The sequence below is a fragment of the Rhinopithecus bieti genome, unplaced genomic scaffold, assembly GCF_001698545.2.
Source record: "Rhinopithecus bieti isolate Rb0 unplaced genomic scaffold, ASM169854v2 scaffold_16234, whole genome shotgun sequence".
NCBI classification, from domain to species: Eukaryota; Metazoa; Chordata; class Mammalia; order Primates; family Cercopithecidae; genus Rhinopithecus; species Rhinopithecus bieti.
The window spans coordinates 3,191,670-3,212,929 of record NW_016808946.1 but is presented as its reverse complement, the minus strand read 5'-3'; the positions used below and the strand labels follow the sequence as shown (position 1 = coordinate 3,212,929).

Sequence of the window (21,260 nt, the reverse complement as noted above, 5' to 3'; positions counted from 1 at the left end):
TTTTTTTTTTTTTTCCTGGAGACGGGGTGGGGGGTGGGGCGCTACAATTTGGAAACAGCTTTTTTTGTTTTGTTTTGTTTTGTTTTGTTTTTGTTTAATCTTGCACTTTGAAACCGCGGGACCGAGGCAGGGTGAGCGCGTGTGGTTGGTGCCTTTTTTTTTTTTTTTTCCCCTGCCTGAACTCCTCTGTCAGTCCGTAAACATTACCTGAGAATTCCCCAGCCGAAACGGCTGCTGGGGCAAGAAACTTCTTGTTAGAACTTTCCACCTCCAGCTTCCCCCTCCACCTCTTTTACCGTCCCAACCTTAGGAGACGCTTTTCTCCCCAGAGGAGAATTTATCTTTTTTTTTTTTTTCTTACCCGGTGCTTTGCATTTGGGAAGAGGTGATTTCAAGAGTGGCCAGGTGGGACGCCTCTCTCCTCCTTATTCGGTTTACTATTTATTGTTTGGGGTGTTTTTTAATTCCTGTATTGCTCGGCCCGGGGACTTTCGCCCCCTGCCCGGCTCCGCGGCGCGGAGGATGGTGTGGAAACGGCTGGGCGCGCTGGTGGTGTTCCCTCTACAGATGATCTATCTGGTGGTGAAAGCAGCCGTCGGACTGGTGCTGCCCGCCAAGCTGCGGGACCTGTCGCGGGAGAACGTCCTCATCACAGGCGGCGGGAGAGGCATCGGGCGTCAGCTCGCCCGCGAGTTCGCGGAGCGCGGCGCCAGAAAGGTACCAGGCACTGCGACTCCAGGGAGTGGGGGGCCGCAGGGGAGGGGGTGAGCCCACCTGCTGCCGCTGCGGGATCCCGCGCCCGGGAGCTGAGAGTCGCCGGCCACCCCACTACCCCGTGCCACCCACGAGTGCTGAGCTAGTCGGTTTCACCTTGTAAATTTCCCGGGCATCGGACTGTCTTTTTTGGCAGGTTCAGAGTTGATCCGCTCCTTTGGGATCGGTGGCTGGCTGGCTATTCACCCCCACCCTGAAACTTAGGAGACCCACCCATTTCCCACATTCCTGCCTCCCAAAGGAAGGTGTTGTGCCCCCCTCCCCCGCCTTCCCCCCTTTTTCTTGCCGCCACCCTGGTGAGTGCAGGGTGTGCGCACTCCTGGGTAGAGCTGGGAGCCGCCTGCTAGCTGGCGCCTCGTATTTTCCTTGGCAACCCGCTACCCAGCCCCAACCTGGGCGGCTGCAGCTCTGAAGACACGAGAGGGGGTACTTGGTTTGGGTTTGAAAAGGGAAGAGCAGTCTGGCCGGACCCACACTGAGAGGCCCAGGTGTTTGGAAAGCAGGAAAGAGGAGGCCAGGGTAAGCAGCTACTGATAAAGAGCCCTTGTTCTCACCTTCAACCCTGTCCCCTCCCCCCAGCACACCCCTCGGGGATCCCTCCCCCTTTAGCTGGAAGGTGGTGCTGCAAGGAGGGTCCTGCCCACCAGACACAGCCTTTTAACTTTTTGGTGGTTCCGGCACCCCTTGCTCCAGGTTTTGGAGACCTGGTGCCGGAGAGCGGGGAGGGTGAGCAGGCTGTCACCCAACTCCCAGCCCAGGCCAGGCTGACTCACCCGGTGACCAGAGCCATCGGGAGAGGGAGGCAGGCCAGGCTGTCTCCAGCCAGCCCTGTGAAGAGGAAGAGCGAAAACAGGGAATTAGTTTGAAACTTAAACTGTTGTGAACTAGGGGGGTGAAAGGGCCGCAAAGCCAGCTGATCTGACATGGAGCCGCATACCTTGGGGATTAAGTAAACATGTACTGTAGAAAACCAAACCTGCATGTAATTCCAGGTTGCTTTTGTTTTGTTAAATGCTGCCCTGAGATTTACAATTCCTCCGGGGTGGCTCTGACTGGGACTGAACTTTGGAGCCTGAACTATCAGCCAAAGCCGATCCGATTAACTCTTCCCTAGCCGGGCTGGCCGGAGCCCGTGGTGGCCAAGCTAGCAGGGGTCTGGCTGTCCAGGACTCCCTCTTCTCCTTGGGTGGTTTGGACAGCTGCTTGACCTTGCATTTGGAGGGGGAGCTGGGAAGTGTTTTTAACCCTTGGACACAACAAATAAGGGGAAGTAAGAGTTGTTCTCAGCAGTTTCATTTCCTTGAGGCGATGCCTCATAAAAGGGCTCCCGAAGTTCTTTGTGAAGGGGTCTCAGAAGAGCAGATGAGAGTGTCCTTTGTGGGGGGGAAAGTGGGGTTTAGGACAATTGCATGTGATTGTCATTCTTTAGCTGTCTGCATCCCACAGAGACTTTTTTCTGAGTCTTCCAGCTCTCCCAAGTCCTAGGTCTCTTTTACTGTTCTTGTAGCTGACTACAGTAGGCAGATGAGGAACTCTTAGTCAATCTGGAAAAACTCGACTGACTGTAAACAATCCTAAATTGAAAGAAGTGTATGCCATTGGGGGGTGGGTGCGATAGTACAGAATGGAGCCTGCAAGTTCATGCACCGGGAGCCAAACCCCACCTAACTTGGACTGGACGTCTTCTTCCAGGGAATCCAGCCAGGGCCAATTAGAAATATGTCTTAAATTGGTGTCAGGGTCACCAAAAACAAAACAGGATCCATGGGGGCCTGTGAAACTTCGAGTGCCATTTATAATCGGTTCAGTCATCTGACTCGCCAGGATGACCAGCAGCGCTCCCTGTAACTCGCCATTATCTGACCAATTACTGGAGCTACTTTATAATAAGGCTTCTGTTTGCTCTCATGGTGGGGAGTTTGGAATTGTGGCTTCTGGCCTGACACCAGTGAGAGGACTTTGGGACAACCCCCAGAGCCGGGAGTGTTTTGGGGCCTAGTGGGGTTGGGAACAAAGGGTCAAGTGTTGAGGGAGTGGGGAATTTATGGGTTGGGGACAGGTGTGAACAGTGGGCTTAGGGGTGGCCCAAGGGCACTGAATCAGAAAGGGCCAGTGCCACTCACAGCCTGCAGTGATACTAGACAGGGGGTGGCTGTGCAGAACCACAGATGACGTTCCTTCTCCTCTTGATGGAAGTGGAGGCTGCATCTGAGAGCTTCCCACCCTAGATTCTGGTGGGATTGGATCTGGAGGGGAAAGACCCCAAAAGGAAAAAAAAAAAAAAAAAAAAAAAGGAGTACCAGAATCTCTGCAAATAGCTGACATGTCCAGGAGTTGTCTGTTTATTTGGGAAGGAGGGAGAGTTGACAACCCAGTTTCCCATAATGACCTTGAGTTAAATAGCATTTGGCAATATTCGTGGGTGGTAGTGAGCCTTAGGGTGCAAAGGTGGCCCAAATAAGCGAGGGCTTTTTTTAAAGGGACACTAAGGCTATAAGAATTTGAAAGCTCCTAATTAGGACGCGTCTCTCCTTACCCACAATGCACTGTGGCAAACTGAGGCAGGCCAGTCATGTTTAGGGTCTCCAGGCGTAAAGCTCTTGCTTTTCAATTTTCTATGCCCTCTTAGAATTCCTTCCACAAAAGCATTCACAAACCTTAAGCTTATTCCCCTTCCCTCCAAGGGAACTAACTTCTGGCTAGTGGTCAGCCCAGGCTCCAGTCTTTGAGTTTGACATGGTGTTAGCAGGAACCCCCGGGGGGAGAAGTGGATCGTTCATTTACAAGTATTTGTAGAGACCATTCCATCCAGCCTTTGGTTTGGTGTCAAGCAAGTGGCTGGACTAGAGTCTTGGGCCATGATTGCAAACCCTGGGAGGTGGGGCAACATACACGAGCTCAATACCACATCAAGAACTCCAGGACCTTGGCTGGGAGCAGTGGCTCATGCCTGTAATCCCAGCACTTTGGGAGGCTGAGGCGGGCAGATCACCTGAGCTCAGGAGCTCGAGACCAGCCTAGCCAACATGGTGAATCTCCATCTCGACTAAAAATACAAAAAATTATCCAGGCATGGTGGTCAGCACCTATAATCCCAGCTGGTCAGGAGGCTGAGGCAGGAGAAGTGCTTGAACCCGGGAGGTGGAGGTTACAGTGAGCCTAGATCGCGCCATTGCACTCCAGCCTGGGTGACAGAATAAAACTCTGTCTCAAAAACAAACAAATACTCAATTCCCATTTCCAAGAGGTAGTCTGAGGGGAGGTATTTCAGGGACATAGTGTGGGAACTGGCTTGGAGTTCTATCTTGCTATCAGTGAATTTACAGCATGTGGGTAGATTGCCCTGTTCCTAAAGCACTCAGCCAGGAACTAGCACTGTGAGTAGATTTATGAACCCCATTCTCCAGCACTTCCATTCAGCAAGTCCTGTGTCCTTCCCATTCCTAGCCCTGGGGCCAGCCCAAGCTCATAAGTCCCTTGACACCGTCTCTGAGAGACCAAGCTTAGCAAACCTGCCTGGGGTATCTGTTTGGTGTTTGGCATAGCTCTGGGCCTGTAGGAAAATGTAGCAAAGATGAATAAAGACCTAGAATGTGGCCAGGTGCTTACAGTGAAGGCACAAATCACCGTGTGTGTGTGCTTCCTGTGGTTATCATGACAAATTAGCACAAACTTGATGGCTTACCACAACAAAATGTATTCTCTCGTGGTTCTGGAGGCCAAAAGTCTGAAATCAAGGCGTCAGCAGGGTTCTGGGTTCCTCTCCACTCAAAGACTCCAGGGGAAGATCCTTCGTCATCTCTTCCAGCTCCTGGTGGCTCCTGATGCTCCTTGGCTTGTGGAAGCATGGCTGCAATCTCTCCTTTCATCATCACATGGCCTTCCTCACTGTGTGTGTCTAGGTCTTGTTTTTTTTTTTTTTTTTTTTTTTTTGAAACAGAGTTTCACTCTTATTGCCCAGGCTAGAGTGCAATGGCGTGATCTTGGCTCACTGCAACCTCCGCCTCCCGGATTCAAGCAATTCTCCTGCCTCAGCCTCCCGAGTAGCTGGGATTACAGGCATACGTGCCACCATGCGCAACTAATTTTGTATTTCTAGTAGAGACGAGTTTTCTCCATGTTGGTCAGGCTGGTCTCGAACTCCCAACCTCAGGTGATCCACCCGCCTCGGCCTCCCAAAGTGCTCGGATTACAGGCATGAGCCACCACGCCCACCCCCATCATCTTCTTATAAGGACACTAGTTATTGGATTCAAGGCACATACTAAATCCAATGTGATTATATCAAGATCCTTAACTAGTTACAGCACCAAAAACTCTCTTTCCAAATAAGGTGATATTCTGAAGTTCTGGATGGGCATGAAGTTTGGGGGATGCTACATGGTGGAAGCACAGAGGAGCAGTTAATTTATAGCAAGCGCTCATGAAAGGTTTCATGAAGGAGGGAGCATTTGACTGAGCCTTGAAGAAGGTCAAGAGTTTCAACCAGAAGGGGTGTGACAAGGGCAATCTAGGTGCAAGAAACCTCCTGATCAAAGGCTTTACCTGGCTGGAATTGCGAGAGGGAAGTAGAAAGGAAAGCAAGAAAATACTGTATCGTGGGACAGGGAGGTAAGCAGGGAGTTTACACCTCAGACTCTTGAGTCAGGGCAGTACTGGTGGGAATAGGAAAAAAGAGAAAGAAGAGAAGGGTCCAGACAGGCATCTATGGGTTTCTAGAGTCATCAGGCCAAAACAGCTGCACTAACAAATTCACAGGGGAGAGAGCAGTGGCCCATCTCTCCTGTCCTCTCTGTGCAGCCTGAAAGCAGGCAGGTAGGCTACCTGTTCTACCTGTGACCTCTAGAAGTCTTTCCGCTTGGAGCATGGGTCACAACTGACCTTACAAATGAGGCTGTCTCATGAATAGACAAACTTCTCCTTCTTACTCCCCCAGGCCCTTCCCTTGGGGGAACAAAGGTGTCTACTCTCAGACCATGGCCCCACGGCCCCTGCAGTCTTTCTCACCTGTGCAGGAGGCCAGAGACTAAGCTTTTATTATTTATTTATTTATTTAAAAATAGAGATGGGAGTCTCTCGCTATGTTGCTTAGGTTAGTCTCGAACTCTTGGGCTCAAGCAATCCTCCCTTCTTGGCCTTCCAAAGTGCTGGGATTATAGGTGTGAGCATCCACACCCGGCCAAGACTGGGTTCTTGACCCTGGAAAAGTTACTACCTTCTCCAGGTTGCAGCTGAGAAGCACAACTATGAAATGAGAGGGGTGACAATGATCCCTAAGATCCTGGCATGCTCGAAAATTCTCATTTTACAGATCAGTCAACCCAAGAAAGCAATGCATTGCCAGGCTTCCCTGAGTTGCAAGCAGGAGAATTCCGGGTGAAGAAAGCATTTGTCCCTATCACTGATGATCTAAGTCTTTGCTAGTCATCAGATGCCACCAAATGAAAAATAAGCAACTTAGAGTTGGAAAATGTGCTGTGCCCCAGCTCCACAGAGCCCCACACCTGTTTAAAACTCCCTCAACAGGTAGCTGTCTGCCGTGGATTTATTTCAGCTCTTGCAGAAGATGTTAATATTTCCACACTGTCGCTTCTAAGGGAATGAGGGACCCGAGTTCCCTAACTAGCATGTCACACAAAATTTCCTGGTTTCTTCTCCTTAATTCCCCACCTTCTCTATTTGGGCTTTCAAGAATGCCTCCTCCATCTAATAATACTGAATCTGAGTCAAGTTCATTTTCAGTGTACCTAACCCTTCTGCTAATTCTCGTTTCGACTTCAAGCTCTTCGAGCTTCCATCTTTTCAGATGAAGCGCACTTGTTTGTGGCTGCACAGATCCCTTCCAAGCCCTCTGATCTCTGTGTCATTGCAGTTACCTTCTCTGGTTCATTTCCATCTTGGTATTTGCCGAGGCTGTCTACTTTGAGAAAGTGATCTCAGCTATATTTATGAGGTGTCCTTTCTACCCAGGAAATGTATCTGGTTGTCACAATCGCCGTAACAAAAGCCCTTGTCTTAACCTGCCACTACCAGCGGTATCCCACCACAGTATCAGTGTGGGATGGGTTCCACACACTACACGTTCTCCCTTATCCTTGGACAAAAGCATGAACACACCTAGAATTTTATGAGGCCATGCCAACTACTGCCTTCAGGAGACACAATCCAAAAATATAAGTCCATAAGATACTTGAAACATTTCAAACGTATTATTCAGGTGAACCATGAGGATTAGGAAACCATTGAAGCCCACTGGAAATGAGAAAAGTGAGTCTATTTAGACATTAGCATGCCCAAACGTGTGTCCATCTGCTGTGGCACCCCTGAAATGAGTGAGATCTTAGAATCTGAAAATGAGCAGATGCCTGCCTAGGTTCTCAACAAGAGAGTGCCAGGTTAGCAGGTGAATGGTTGGTGGAAACTCATTCATTTATTCACTTATTCATACATTCAGCACATTTATTGAGCAGCTGCTATATGCCAGGCGCTGTTCTGGGCACTGAAGGCATGCAGGGAGCAAAGCAGATGAAAATCCCCACCCATGTAGTGAGAGCTGGCATTTTAGTAAGAGAGACAGATAAAAAGCAAGATCAATAGAACAGTACATTCTCATGCCTGTAATCCCAGCACTTTAGGAGGCTTAAGGCAGGCGGAACACTTGAGGTCAGGAGTTCAAGACCAGCCTGACCCAACATGGTGAAACCCCTGTCTATACTACTACTACTAGAAAGGAAAAACAGCTGGGCGTGGTGGAGTGCACCTGTAATCCCAGCTACTTGGGAGGCTGAGGCACGAGAATTGTTTGAACAATTGTGGGAGGTGGAGGTTGCAGTGAGCAGAGATCACGCCACTGCATTCTAGCCTGAGCAACAGTGGGAGACTCTGTCTCAATAAATAAAAATAAATAAATAAATAAATAAATAAATAAATAAATAAATAAAACAGCACATTGAATTGTCATCATAAGCAATGAGGAGAAAACCAATGAAGCAAGGAGAACAGGAATGCGAGGGCCTGAGATTCTAGGTAGGGTATAAGGAAAGCCACACTGAGAAGGGCACACGAGGAAAGACCTGAAGGAGGCAAGGGCATGGTGGGAAGGGAGCAGTGGCGTTCTGGGGAGAGGACAGAGCAAGGGCTCTGAGGAGACAGTGGAGTGTCTGAGGACCAAGAGGTGACCAGTGTGGCTGGAGCAGTGAGTGAGTGGGGAGGAAGAACTGAGGGGGACAGGTTCCCATGAAGGACACGTGGACCCAGCTGATCCTAGGACTCAAGCGTCATGCCCTCACCCAAGCCTTAGCAGGATCCCCTGGCTGCTGTGACAGGCAGACGGTGGGTATCAGGCCAGTGGTTGGGGACCTGCTAGGACGCCGCCGGGTTTCCATGCCTCCTCCAAGAATATTACCCAGACTTGTCTCACCACCTTCTTTGGGAGCTTCCCAGAGCTCAGGGAATGCTCTCAGCTTTGCACTAGTTTTAGAGGATGCTGAGGGCCTCCTCTGATATCTTTACCGTCAAGATGGAAGTGTCTGGGCTGAAGGAAATGGAGAATCTAAGCAGGCCGGGGTGCCACTGTTGGAGGGGATGGGAGGCACCTGGAATCCAGCCCTCGGGGCTCTGCTGGGCAGCCCTGCTCCCAGCCAGATCCTGATATTTCTTGCTGTATCACTTAGGTAAGGAGTGACAACCAGCTTCAGGGTGACACGGCTCCAAGAAATCATGACTGTTGACTCCGTTCATTGATTTCAGCAAACTAGGCCTTGGAGATGGGGCAGGGAACCACATAAACAAGGTTCTCTCCTCATGGCACTTAGTGTTCCTGGAGTGAACACCATCCCCAGATTGGAAAAGCTCCTGACACTGTGGAAGGATGAGTTGACACCAACAGGCAGGCTTCTAGTGGCAGTACTGCTTAACCCCTCCAAATAAAATCAGATAACTGTGCTGATGCTCAGAATGAAGATGCTTTTCAGTCCTACTTTGTCAAATGACTTCTGGGGCATTGTGTCCATGTGGGCCAGCACTTTGACAAGGCCCTTGAGCAACTGGAGGGTATCCAGAGAGCAGGCTGGGTGACGAGGGCTACAAGCCATGACTTGGGTTGGGTGGCAAATCCATGGGAGTATAGTTGACTGCTTAAGAGGCAGGAGAGGGTATCAGCTGCACTCTGGTACCACAGGGGCATGGGACCTGTTCTAGATGGTTCTGGAAGCCCACACCAGGCCCATGGGGAGAGCTTGAAAATGCAGACCTGGGCCCTGCAAGAGGAACACCCTCCTGCCCTTTGGAACAGGCTGCTCTTTAAGCAAACATGGTGTCAAGATTTCTGCATTGGGGGAGGTTAGGTTCTGGACAACCTCCCGGGTCCCTTCTACCCTTTGATTCTGTGAGTCATTGTCATGATGTCAGTGAGAGCAATGACCCAGGCAGGGGCAGGGGGCAGGAGGAATAGAGGACACCAATTTTCAACCAACACTTGAAAATTAAAAGGAGGCAGCCCTTCTCAGCATGACTTCAGCAGGATCTTCCAACAGTGATGTCGTTCCTTTGTCCAGGCTTTCCAGGGTGCTGGGGAGTAGGGAGGAGGCGGGAGGGTACAGGGTGGGCACAGATTCATATCCTTCACTCAGGCTTCGATTCCTGTGGCTTCCTAACTGGATGCTGATGGTTTCTTTGGGTTCCTAGTAATATTCACGACCGTGGTAACTCTACATGGCTGTGGTACCATATGTGACTGGTAATATCCTGTGGTAATATATAAAGGGGCTTCAAAAAGGTTGTGGAAAATGGAATTAAAGGATGAAAATAGAAAATATGGGCCAGGCGCGGTGGCTCACGCCTGTAATCCCAGCACTGTGGGAGGCTGAGGCGGGCAGATCACTTGACGTCAGGAGTTCAAGACCAGCCTGTCCAACAGGGTGAAACCCCATCTCTACTAGAAATACAAAAATTATCCGGCATGGCGTCATGTGCCTGTGATCCCGGCTACTCGGGAGACTGAGGCAGAAGAATCACTTGAACGTGGGAGGTGGAGGTTGCAGTGGGTGGAGATTGCACCACTGCACTTCAGCCTGGGCGACAGAGCAAGACTGCGTCTCTCTCTCTCCATATGTTTATATACACACATACACACAAATATATATATATATATATATATTACTTCTCAACATAAGCTTCATCAAGTTGCAAGACACTTTTGTAAGTGATACCAGCCATCTAGTTCATCCCAAAATAACTGAGCGTCCTGAGAGTTCAGCCATGTCAATACAGTCTTTTTTTTACATCATTAGCTGAAGAGAAATGGATGCCCTTTGTCTTAGTCCTTTCTCACATTGCTATAGAGAAATATTAGAGGCTGAGTAATTTATAAAGGAAAGAAGTTTAATTGACTCACAGTTACGCATGGCTGAGGAGGCCTCAGGAAACTTACCATCATGGCGGAAGGAAAAGGAGAAGCAAGGCACCTTCTTCACAAGGCAGCAGGAAGGAGAATGGACTTAGGAGGAGCTACCAAACACTTATAAAACCATCAGATCATGTGAGAACTCACTATCATGAGAACAGCATAGAGGAAACTACTCCCATGATCCAATTACTTCCACCTCCTCTCTCCCTGAGCACATGGGGATTATTGGGATTATAATTCAAGATGAGATTTGGACACAGAGCCTAACTGTATCACCCTTTAAAGATTTTTTAAGATTAGGAAACAAAAGGAAGTCAGAAAGAGCCAAAGCAGGACTGTAAAGTGGATGCCTGCCTAATGATTTCCCATCAAAACTCTCACAAAATTGTCGTTGTTCGATGAGAGGAATGAACGGGGAACCTTATCTTAGTGGAGCAGGACCATCTGGTGAGGCTTTCCTGGGTGTTTTTCTGCTAAAGTTTTGGCTAACTTTCTCAAAACACTCTCATTATAAGCAGATATTTATTGTTCTTGTCCCTCCAGAAAGTTAACAAGCAAAATGCCTTGAACATCCCCAAAAAACTGTTGCCATGACCTTTGCTCTTGGCCGGTCTGCTTTTGCTTTGACTGGGCCACGTCCACCTCTTGGTAGCCATTGCTTTGATTGTGCTTTGTCTTCAGGATTGTAGTGGTCAATGCTTCATCTTCTCTTACAGTTCTTTGAAGAAATGCTTCAAGATCTTGATCCCACTTGTTTAAAATTTTCATTGAAAGCTTTGCTCTCATCTGCACCTGATCTGGATGCAGTAGTTTTGGTGCTTATCAAGTGGAAAGTTTGTTCAACTTTAATATTTTAGTCAGAATTGTGTATGCTCAACCAATGGAGATGTCTGTGGTATTGGCTATTACTATTATTATTATTATTATTTTACTGTTAATTGTCAGTCCTCTTCAGTAAGAGCACAAACAAGATGAATTTTTTCTTTCCAATTTGATATGGATGGTCTGGCACTTCCAAACATGAAGATGTTTATCTTCAACACCTTCTTATCCCTTCTAACAAGTTATCCATTTATTAAGTGCTGATTTCTTTCTTTCTTTCTTTCTTTCTTTCTTTCTTTCTTTCTTTCTTTCTTTCTTTCTTTGGCTTTCAGAAGACTTCGCGAAGGAGGTGGCAACTGAGGGGTTGCAATAACTTTCTTTCTTTCTTTCTTTCTTTCTTTCTTTCTTTCTTTCTTTCTTTCTTTCTTTCTTTCTTTCTTTCTTTCTTTTTTGAGACAAGTGCAGTGACATGATTTCAGCTCACTGCAACCTCTGCCTCCTGGGTTCAAGCAACTCTTCTACCTCAGCCTCCCAAGTAGCTGAGCCTACAGGCACACACCACCACGCCTGGCTACTTTTTGTATTTTTAGTAGAGACGGGGTTTCACCGTGTTGGCCAGGATGGTCTCGATCTCTTGACCTTGTGATCTGCCTGCCTTGGCCTCCCAAAGTGCTGGGATTACAAGTGTGAGCCACCATGCCCAGCCAACTGCTGATTTCTTTAGGGCATTGTCCCCATAAACTTTTCATAAAGCATCAATGATGTCACCATTCTTCCATCTAAGCAAGCTTCACTGTAAATATGATGTTTGTTCTTGCTTCAGTTTTAGTAGAATTCATGTTGCTCTGATAGGAGTTCTTTTCAAACTGATGTCTTATCCTTCTTAGTGCCTCAAACTAGATCCCGTTTAGTCATGTTATAACAAGTTAGTTATTTGGGGGCAAAAAAAAAATCTCAAATATTATGCCTAGTTTTTTCATAATATGCATTTTCCTTGAACTTTTTGAAGACCCTTTGTACATGATTATGGTAAAAGCAGGAATGTAGGAATATACATGGCACTATTACTATACATGGTACTATTAATATACATGGGAATATACATGGCACTATTAATATACATGGTACTGTTAATGACTGTGGTACTGTAGAGGACATGGTATTGTATATGACTATGGTATTCTACATGACTATGTTACTATATGTGACTGCTAGCTACTGTACGATGATGTGCGCTTACTGACATTGGCTGCTGCGTGCATACTATATTTTTTTTAACTGATAATATACATGACTCTAGTACAATACATGAGTTGTGCCCCTATATGGATACATAACTGGTGGGTAATATATACATTAGATACTGTATGTGACTGCCAGCGACGTGTACATGGATCGCCGCGTATGTCTTATATATGATTGTGGTTAAGGTGATACATGGCTGCTAATATTACGGATGACTGATAACTATAATGGACTTTCGGTACTGTACATGACCGGACGGTAATATACAAGGAGTACGATACTGTACATGCCACGTTGCGTAACGTCATACACGATCTGAACAAACTGCATCACTAACTGTCAGCCGTCAATATACAAGTATTGATTTCTGCATATAACTGGTGGGGTAATATACAAGACTGATGCTGTACATGACCTTGGCGCTAATTATACAAGATGGGTGACTATACAAGACCATCAGTCAATGTGCAAGGAACATGATACTGTACATGAACCATGCCGTAATATACAAGATTGATACTGTCATAACTGTGGTAATATAGAAGACGCGGATACTGTACCATGACCCCATGCGTGAATATACCAATTGCCCTGTGGCACTGCTACGTGGCCCCTGTGGCAATGTGTGTGACAATGGTAACCCACGTGACTTGGTATGCTACATGACTGCACAGTGCTTTTGCACATTCATTGTCTTCCTTGACCACCTTCTTTTTTTTTTTTTTGAGATGGAGTTTTGCCAGTCGCCCAGGCTGGAATGCAGTGGCAAGATCTTGGCTCACTGCAACCTCCACCTCCTCCCGGGTTCAAGCAATTCTCCTGCCTCAGCCTCCCGATAGCTGGGACTACAGGCGTGCGCCCCCATGCCCAGCTAATTTTTATATTTTTAGTAGAGATGGGGTTTCACCATGTTGGCCAGGATGGTCTCTGTCTCTTGACCTGTGATCTGCCCACCTCAGCCTCCCAAAGTGCTGGGATTACAAGCATGAGTCACCATGCCCGGCCACCAGCAAGCATTTCTGAGATCCAGGTGAAGGGGCCATCCTGGGACATGTCGCTGAGGGCAGATTCTGAACCCAGGCTTCCCAGCTTCAACACTCCCATCTTTTCCCACTGCAACAAATAATCTCAGCCTGGCCTGGCCTGCCTCATTCAGGGTCATGGAGAGGTCAAGAGAGAAGCTGTTAAGTAATGGGGCTTAGTACACAGAGGTTTCTGGAGAGAGCTGTGATAAGCAGTGAGTGAGTCAACAGGATGCGGGCAGGGATGTAGTGAAATCCGCTTTTACACAAACATCATTTAGAGCACTGAGTAGCAATATTTGCATACAATGAATGGGAGACTTGCCAAAGGAATAAAATAGTCCTCAGTTATCTGGGTTTCTTTTAAAGACTAAACTGACAAGCTTGGGAATCGCACAGTTGAATTTCTTTCATTTGACAACCAGTGTGACGTCTTAACACGCAGAGACCCAGCTGCAGAGGAGACAGTGAGTGACAGCTCCCTCCAGTTAAGCCCGAGGTCACTGAGCTCTGCGTGGCCTGAAAGCTTTGATCACTGTACATTAAGGAAAATCTCAGAAGACTTCGCGAAGGAGGTGGCAACTGAGGGGGTTGCAGTAACTCTCAAATTTTGCTGGTTGTAGAGCCCTTCAAGGGTCTGAAGAAAATATGAGCTCTATCCCAGGAAGAAGGTGCAACTGAAAGTTTTGTACTTTTAAGGGGGCATGTACACCTGTCACCTATCCTAGACTCTAGGTTAAGAAGGCTTGGACTAGATACAATCAAAACCCATCCACGTCCTACAGGCTGAGATGCAGGCCCAGGGCGAGAGCTCGTGTGCGAGGTAGGGAATGCCCTGGTATCCTGTGACACAGAAGGCAGGGCAAGCTCAGGGTGGAGAGTACACATGTGTGGCCTGGTGCTTAAGGCCACCAGTGGTCAGCCTGGTGAAGGTCACTGGGCCCCACTCTTTCTTACCCCATTGGCCATCCCTACTTCAAGGAATGTGACGTTAAATCCCCTTTCCAGCAGCCTTTCGGGGATTTTGATGAGTGAAGCGTATGATGATCTTGTCCACACTGAAACAGCCTCCTAGGGAACACGGTCTCCTGTCTGTGTCCCACCTCTCCCAACCACTTCTGCCAGCGTCCAAGCTGCGCGGTCCCCACGCAGACCTCAGCACCAGCTGAGGTTCAAGGTCCAGGTTTTCAAACTGGGTTCCAGAGCACCCTAGAGGCCCCAAGAAGGTGGGGCCAAGTGGGAGATGGAGCAGGATGGGTTCTGAGGGACCCCTCCTTCCTGTGGACTAGGTCAGTGTTGTCACCTCTGTTTTGTGGCTTACAATTCCTTGTTAAGATTTTGGTGTGCGTTTTGAAAGAAAGTCATTATTCTAAAGAAAGGAAAAAAATAAGGCTTGAAAATGATGCTTCAAGGAAATGACTCAGCCCCCTCGCTCTCCTGGATGGACCCTTCTTGGATTTGCTGGATGTCCCCTCTTTAACGACACCTCCACCTTTGGCGCTTTAATCCAAGGTGCGGTGGCTTCTGGACCAAATGCCTTCTAGTTCGCTTGGGCCTTTGCCCCTCAGCAGAGGAACCCACACTCCCACCCCAGACGTGTGGAACCCCAGACCCTGCTCTGCCCTCAGCCTGGGCACCTCCTCTACCACCAAGGTGCCCACAATCTAGAAACCCTGAATACCGAACCAGGGCTGAGACAGCCTCTCCAAGGGGACTCAGCCTAAATCCATTTGCCAGAAAGGACACCGGAGGCTACTGCCTGGCCCTCCCTGCCTCCATAGCACCCAGCCCTGGGAAAGTGTGCCTTGACAACCTCAGCCCCAAAGCCCAGACCTGGCCCATGGGCAGTGTCACAGTGGCCAAAATCTTTTGGGCAGTAGAGGCCGGCTCTGGCCAGTGCACTCATGCAATTTATAGTGCCGGCCAGGGCTGCTGGAAACCAGTTCCTAATGCTGTAGATTAGGAGGGGCCTCCCAGTGACTTGCTGTGTGACCTTGGGTGAGCAGCTCTCTCTCTCTCTCTGGGCTTTGGTTCCCTCATCTGAAAAATGAAGATGTGGAAATTTAGTGAAATAGCTCCTATCACCTCCTGGGTGACTGCGAGAGCGTTTGCAAGAGACAACCACTCCTTCCAGTTGGGGCAATGGGCATGGGGGTAAAGGTCGGTGGATACCCCCTGCTCCAGCCCTTCTCCTTCTGCATATTAGACCAGATGCTCTGCAGGATGCCAGGGACAACAGGCAAAAAACCCGCTGGCCTGACTCACCCTGGTTCTGGGACTCCCCCAGGAAGGGGAGAGTTCTGCCCCTGCCACAGAAGCCCTCAGGGGAATTGGAGCCCTTGACCCTTTCTAGAAGTCTGTGGGAGGGAACCACTTCCTACAGGGAGTCCGGCCATCTCCCTTCCACCCAAGGCCTCACCCCTGCTGAGACGACCCGTGGCACAGCCCCTATCTTCCCAGGCAGGGGCTGGTCCAACATAGGCCTTTCTGCAACCCAAGGGCTGAGGCTGGTCAGGGGTACGGTCTCCTCTCTGGTCCTGGCTGCCCAACCCCCACAATCATCCAACTTCCCCCACCCAAGACATTAGTCATTTTTATCTCTGCGTCCAAGTAGCTCAATTGGGCAGGACTGGGCTGCGGTGAGGCCAAAGTCTGGGGTTACCATAGCAACTTACCACGCTTCGTGGCTGCTTGTTGATATCCACAGGGGCAGGGGGCATGCCCTCCTCACTCACCAAGTATCTGGTAACTGGCACAGTGTCTGGCCCACAGCAGATACTTAATAAATGGTTGTTGCCTGAATAAATGCATGACCAACCCATTGTAGCTAGTTAGAGCCAGTGATTACTAAGTACCTACTATGTGCCAGGGACTGTTCTAAGCCCTGACATGTCACAAGGTCATTTACTCCTCGAAGTAACCTTCCAGCGTGGGTACTGTTATCATCTTCCTCTTACCAACAGGACTCTGAGGGTCAGTAACTTAGAATCACACAGCTAGTAAATGACCCAGGAGGATTGGACCCCAGGATGTCTGCTTGTAACCAATGAGTCTTGCCTCTTGGTTGATACCTTCACGGAAAAGATGGCGCTGATGGCCCCTAGTGGAGTCTGTAGCCAGGCAGTCTACATGGGTCAAACAACCTCACCTCCTGCTTTCCTGATAGGGGCTCTGGAGGTGTTCCGCTGATTGGTTTATTGACTCACGGGACCAGAACTCCCTGGGTAGGGCTGACTTCGGGCACCTCTCCAGGGGCCAGTGCTGTCAGGACTCAGGCGAACTTCTCTCTCCCCTCACCTTTAGGCAGACCTCTCTGCCACGGGGCTGCTCACACCTGCCCCCTGCTGCTGGTAACGTAACCCTCCCAGCTCCCATTCGAGTAGACAGGCAGGTAGGTGTTCTTTGCCCAGAAGTTCTGGAAGGGTCCAGGAATTGGGTCTCTCTGGCAGTGACTGGGTGAGCCTGAACCAAGGAAATGGTGCTCTATTTGGCCAGCTGTGAGTCACGGCCAGACTCTGAGCCAGGGTATACCAGCCCCAACCAAGCCATAGGGTTTGGGAGTTGGGAAGTGGGCTTCTCTGCAGGGGAGATGGGGGTACCATGAGCAGGAGCAAGGGGTCCAGTACACCTTCTTGTGGAAGGACAACATTCATTTTTCAGTCATGCCACAGGGAAACAGCCGGGAGAGCCAGGCCTGCCTGTATGAGGCAGCCCTCCAAATCTCATCCTGCAGACCTTATGAGGTCATTTACTGATGTCTTACCCCCCTCTATCTCCCCAAGAAAAAAAAAGATAGAATAGACTTTTCCGGGTTGAGCTAAAATCTCTGCCTTCAAGGAGATTGTAGTTCAAAGAGGCAAAATGCTCAGCCACCGAAGTCCAGCAAGTTGTCAACAGACTGACTTTGGAACCTTTTCTAGATGATGTAAGGCCACTGTGATACGAGAGGAAAGGAAGCCCTTTGCTAGGTCACGATTCACAGGTACGAGAGGTCAGCTCTCCCTCCCCTCCAGCTGCACGCAGGGAGCAGAACAGAGATGATATTGGGTCCTTCCAAGGTGGTTGGTGGGGGGGGTTTGGGGTTTTTTTTTTTTTTTTTTTTTTTTTTTTGAGACAGAGTCTTGCTCTGTCGCCCAGGCTGGAGTGCAGCGGCACGATCTTGGCTCACTGCAAGCTCCGCCTCCTGGGATCACGCCATTCTCCTGCCTCAGCCTCCCGAGTAGCTGGGACTACAGGCACCTGCCACCACGCCCAGCTAATTTTTTGTACTTTTTTTTAGTAGAGACGGGGTTTCACCGTGTTAGCCAGGATGTTCTCAATCTCCTGACCTTGTGATCCGCCTGTCTCGGCCTCCCAAAGTGCTGAGATTACAGGCTTGAGCCACCGCACCCGGCCTGGAGTCCTTTTAGAGCTCCCCCAGCCCAGCAAGCAGTAGCCCCTCTCACAGGCCTGCAGCAGGTCACTGTGGGGAGCTGGGGCCAGTGTGACTGTAAAGGGCAGCATGACCTTCATGCAGGCAGGCAGTCCTGCCAGACACACCCACGTGGCCTCTGTCCACCCTTGGCTCTACGGCCCATGTTCTTACATCCCAGTTGCCAAAGAATTAAAGAGTCTGACCTGGCCTCTCCGGGCCACTTCCCTGTGAGTACACAGCAGAGGAGACGGGGTCCTTCAGGGATGGCAAGACACAAGGTCAGTGTGGACTGGGCACATGGTGCCCTCCAAGGGCTCACACCTCCTCAGCCAGCAGATCCATGCCTTGGCTTTGGGGATGTCTCCTGAGCCTTCAAGTCAGTGGAAATGTTCATGTGTGTGTATGTGTGTGTGTGCACGCACGCGTGCGCACACACACACAGATGTGCGGTTCTTTCTTTCTCAAGGAGCCAGTAAAGCATAGAGATTCAGATTTTGAGTTCAGGAGTCAACCACACCAAAGTTCATATGCTGGCTCTTCTGTTCACTTGCTGTGTGACCTTGAGCAAGTTACTGGACCTCTCTGAGCCTCAGCTTCCTTATCTGTCAAATGACGATTAAATGAGATAATACATTTAAAGTTCAGAGCCACAAAGCGAGTGCTCGGTAAGTGCTGGCCGTGATGATGAGGCTACAGATCATAACTACACTCTCTACCAAAGTCTCCAGGGCATTAAGGCGGGAATGGCTTGTTGTGTTTGTTTTATTCATAAGTGCTGTTGATAGGTTCGTGTGGGGAGGAGATGCTGTGCCTTTGAGAGACTGTAGACTTTGAAGTAGGCAGATTCAGGTTTCAATCCTAGCTCTTTTGGCTAGAGGCCTTGGACCCATCCCTTAGCACCTCTAGATCAACTTCCTGTTGCTGCTATAACAAATTATCACAAACTTAGTGGCTTAAAGCAACACACATTACTCCCTTCCAATTCTAAAGGGCAGGAGTCTGACACGGGTCCCACTGGGCTAAAATTAAGGGGTCAGGGCTGCACTCCTGCGTGAGGTTCTAGGGGAGAATCCATTTCCTTGCCCTTTCCAGCTTCTGGGAGCTAGCTGCATGTCTTGGCTCGTAGCCACTTTGAAGATGGCCCTCCATCTTCAAAGTCAACTAGTCACATCCTAGTCACATCTCCATGTGACTCTCTGCCTCCCTTGTCTACTGTGGTTACAGCGGGCCTTCTTGGAGAATCGAGGACAATCTATCTGAAATTGGCTGATTAGTCCTTTTAATTCCAGCTGCAACCTGAATTCCTTTTTCCCATAGGAGGTGACAGATTCATAGGTTCTGGGAATTAAAACATAGGCATCTCGGAGAACGGGCGTCATTCAGTCAGCTACACTCTCGAGCCTCGGTATCCTTATCTGTAAAGTGGCAGTGCAAATCCCAGCCTCCCAGGGACCTTGGGAAGATTCCAGGAGATTATTGAATGTGGTGGCAGGGGATGAAAAATGTGGGTTGGGTCTGTCCTGAGCACCTGTTGAGCACAAAGCTCACACAGGAAGGGGAAGATGTCACAGTCCCTGCTGTAGAGCAACTGGCAGTGCAGCTGGTCATCGGGGAGGGTTTGCCCTTGGAGAGCAAAACCAAAACAGGGGACCTTAATTGTGCCCCACCTGGGTGGGCAGGTTCTCCACAGGAGAGAAAACGGAATCATCCCAGATGGCTTCCTGCAGAGTGGATTTGACAGAAGCGAAAGGCATTTGGGGGAGAGGGGCTTTCCCTGGTCACAAGGACATGGTTGACATTGCACAGCTATGGCAAGGGAAAAAGACACCCATCTGCAGTCTTGCTGGGGAGATGGACCAGTAGCCTGCAGTGACCCTGGTGGGGATGGGTGCCTTGGTAGGGTGGACCATGGCTGGAGGCAGCTACAAGCACAGACGGGGGCTTTCAACCCGTCTTTGTTGTTAATCAAGTGCTACCCACGTGCTCAACAATTTACGTGGACAATCTGATTTACTTCTCAGAGCAACCCTGTGACACAGCCACTGTTCCCAGTTTAAAGATGGAAATACTAGGGCTCAGAGAGGTGAAATACTTGCCCGAGGTCACACAGCCCAGGTAGCCATGGGATTCGAATCTAGGCAGTCTGCCTTCTAGGAAAGGAAACCTGGCTGTGCCTAGGACTGGGGTCTAAGCTGAGGCATTAAGGATGAGATGGAAGCAGCAGAAGGAAAATATCCCAGGCAGAGGGAAAGAGCGGAGCTAGGAAATGGGAGATGAGAGAGTTTGTTTCCTTTGGGAAAAAGACCCTGGCCTGGCCAGAACAAAGTGTGAGCAGGGAGTGGAGAGAGATGGACAGGGTCGTACCTCATAGAGCCTGGTGGTTGTGGGGTGAAGTCTGGACGTGACTGGGAGCTCTGCTAGGGAGCCACTGAAGGCTTTCTACAGGATGCGTGACCAGTCCTTTCTATAGGATGCATGGCCAGCCCACATTAATGGAAGGTGACAGAAGCCTGATTTTCCACAGAATTCTCTGATGTTGGAGGGAAGTGATGCCCTCTGACGAACACTGAAAATCACTTTCTGTGGGGCTGGTGCTTGGGAAAATTCCTGCCTCACCTGGCCCCATGGGCCAAGGGCCTGGCTTTTCTCCCAGCATCCTGGTCTTTGCAGGGTGTGCTGGCCTGGCCATTTCCCATTGAATGTCCCACTTCCCCTGAATCCCCTGGCCCTCTGGGCCCAGAGCCACAGCCTGACAGCATGAGACCAGTCAGCCAGAAGGGTCAACTCCAAGGCAGTTGACCTTCGTCCTAGCAGAGATTAAACTGATTCCTAATTAATAGCCTGTAGGATAGCTACCTTGACACAGCTTGCAAGTAATTTAAGGCTTGTCCTTAGAGGCTGGTCCATAAATTATGTTTAATTAGCTGAAGGTCTCCCTGGGACGCATCAGACTGGTGTGTGTTTGAGCCTACCAGCTCAGTGACCCCTGAATTTCATGTTGGAGTATGAGGGAGATGCTGAGATACTCCAGTAAAATGTTTCTTTCCTTTTCCAAAACAAGAGCTGAATTCTTAACTTCTGCTAGCAGCTCCGAGAGGTACCGCCATCCGGTTTGAGGGTTTCTGCTCAGCTAATTCCTGGCTTTGCTCTTGACCGATTACTTATACTTCCAGGGTCTCAGTGCCTTATCTCTAAAAAGAAGCCGAGTTCAAGCCTACAGACCCTTATCTGAAACCCTTAAGGCTAGCTGTGTCTCATAGGTCTGATGTTTTGGACTTTAGAAATGCAATCTAGCACATAGGCCATATACCTAGTGACACCCACAGTAAGGCCTAGGGCAGCCACCCGTAATCACAGTGATAGTCACCACAGTGGGATGAAGAGACCGGAAGTAGCCTCGTGATGGTTCCAATTAGGGTTTGCTCTAAATGCGTGTGTCAAAATTAAATTAGGATTTTAGAGCTTTTTGGATTCGAGAACAGAGGATAAGGGGCCGTAAACCTCATTGTTGAACTCAGAGAAGCTCCTAAATAAATGCTAATTATGATAAGGACTGTCGTTATTTTTTTTTTTTTTT

At 49.2% G+C, this 21,260-nt stretch overlaps 1 protein-coding gene across 3 annotated transcripts in view; it reads left to right on the top strand.

Annotated features, from left to right (window-relative positions):
• The first annotated feature begins 20 nt into the window (after window positions 1-20).
• Window positions 21-21,260, top strand: part of DHRS3 (dehydrogenase/reductase 3) — a 55,814-nt gene continuing 34,574 nt past the window's right edge. Inside the window, exon 1 of one of the 3 annotated variants that reach the window (XM_017888029.1) lies at window positions 21-717. In XM_017888029.1, coding sequence (XP_017743518.1) covers window positions 523-717 — 195 coding nt within the window. In that variant the 5' untranslated portion in view covers window positions 21-522. Of the gene's footprint in view, window positions 718-1,067; window positions 1,294-17,940; window positions 17,962-21,260 lie in introns of those variants that run through there. The other 2 variants (XM_017888031.1, XM_017888030.1) reach the window with 2 other exon arrangements.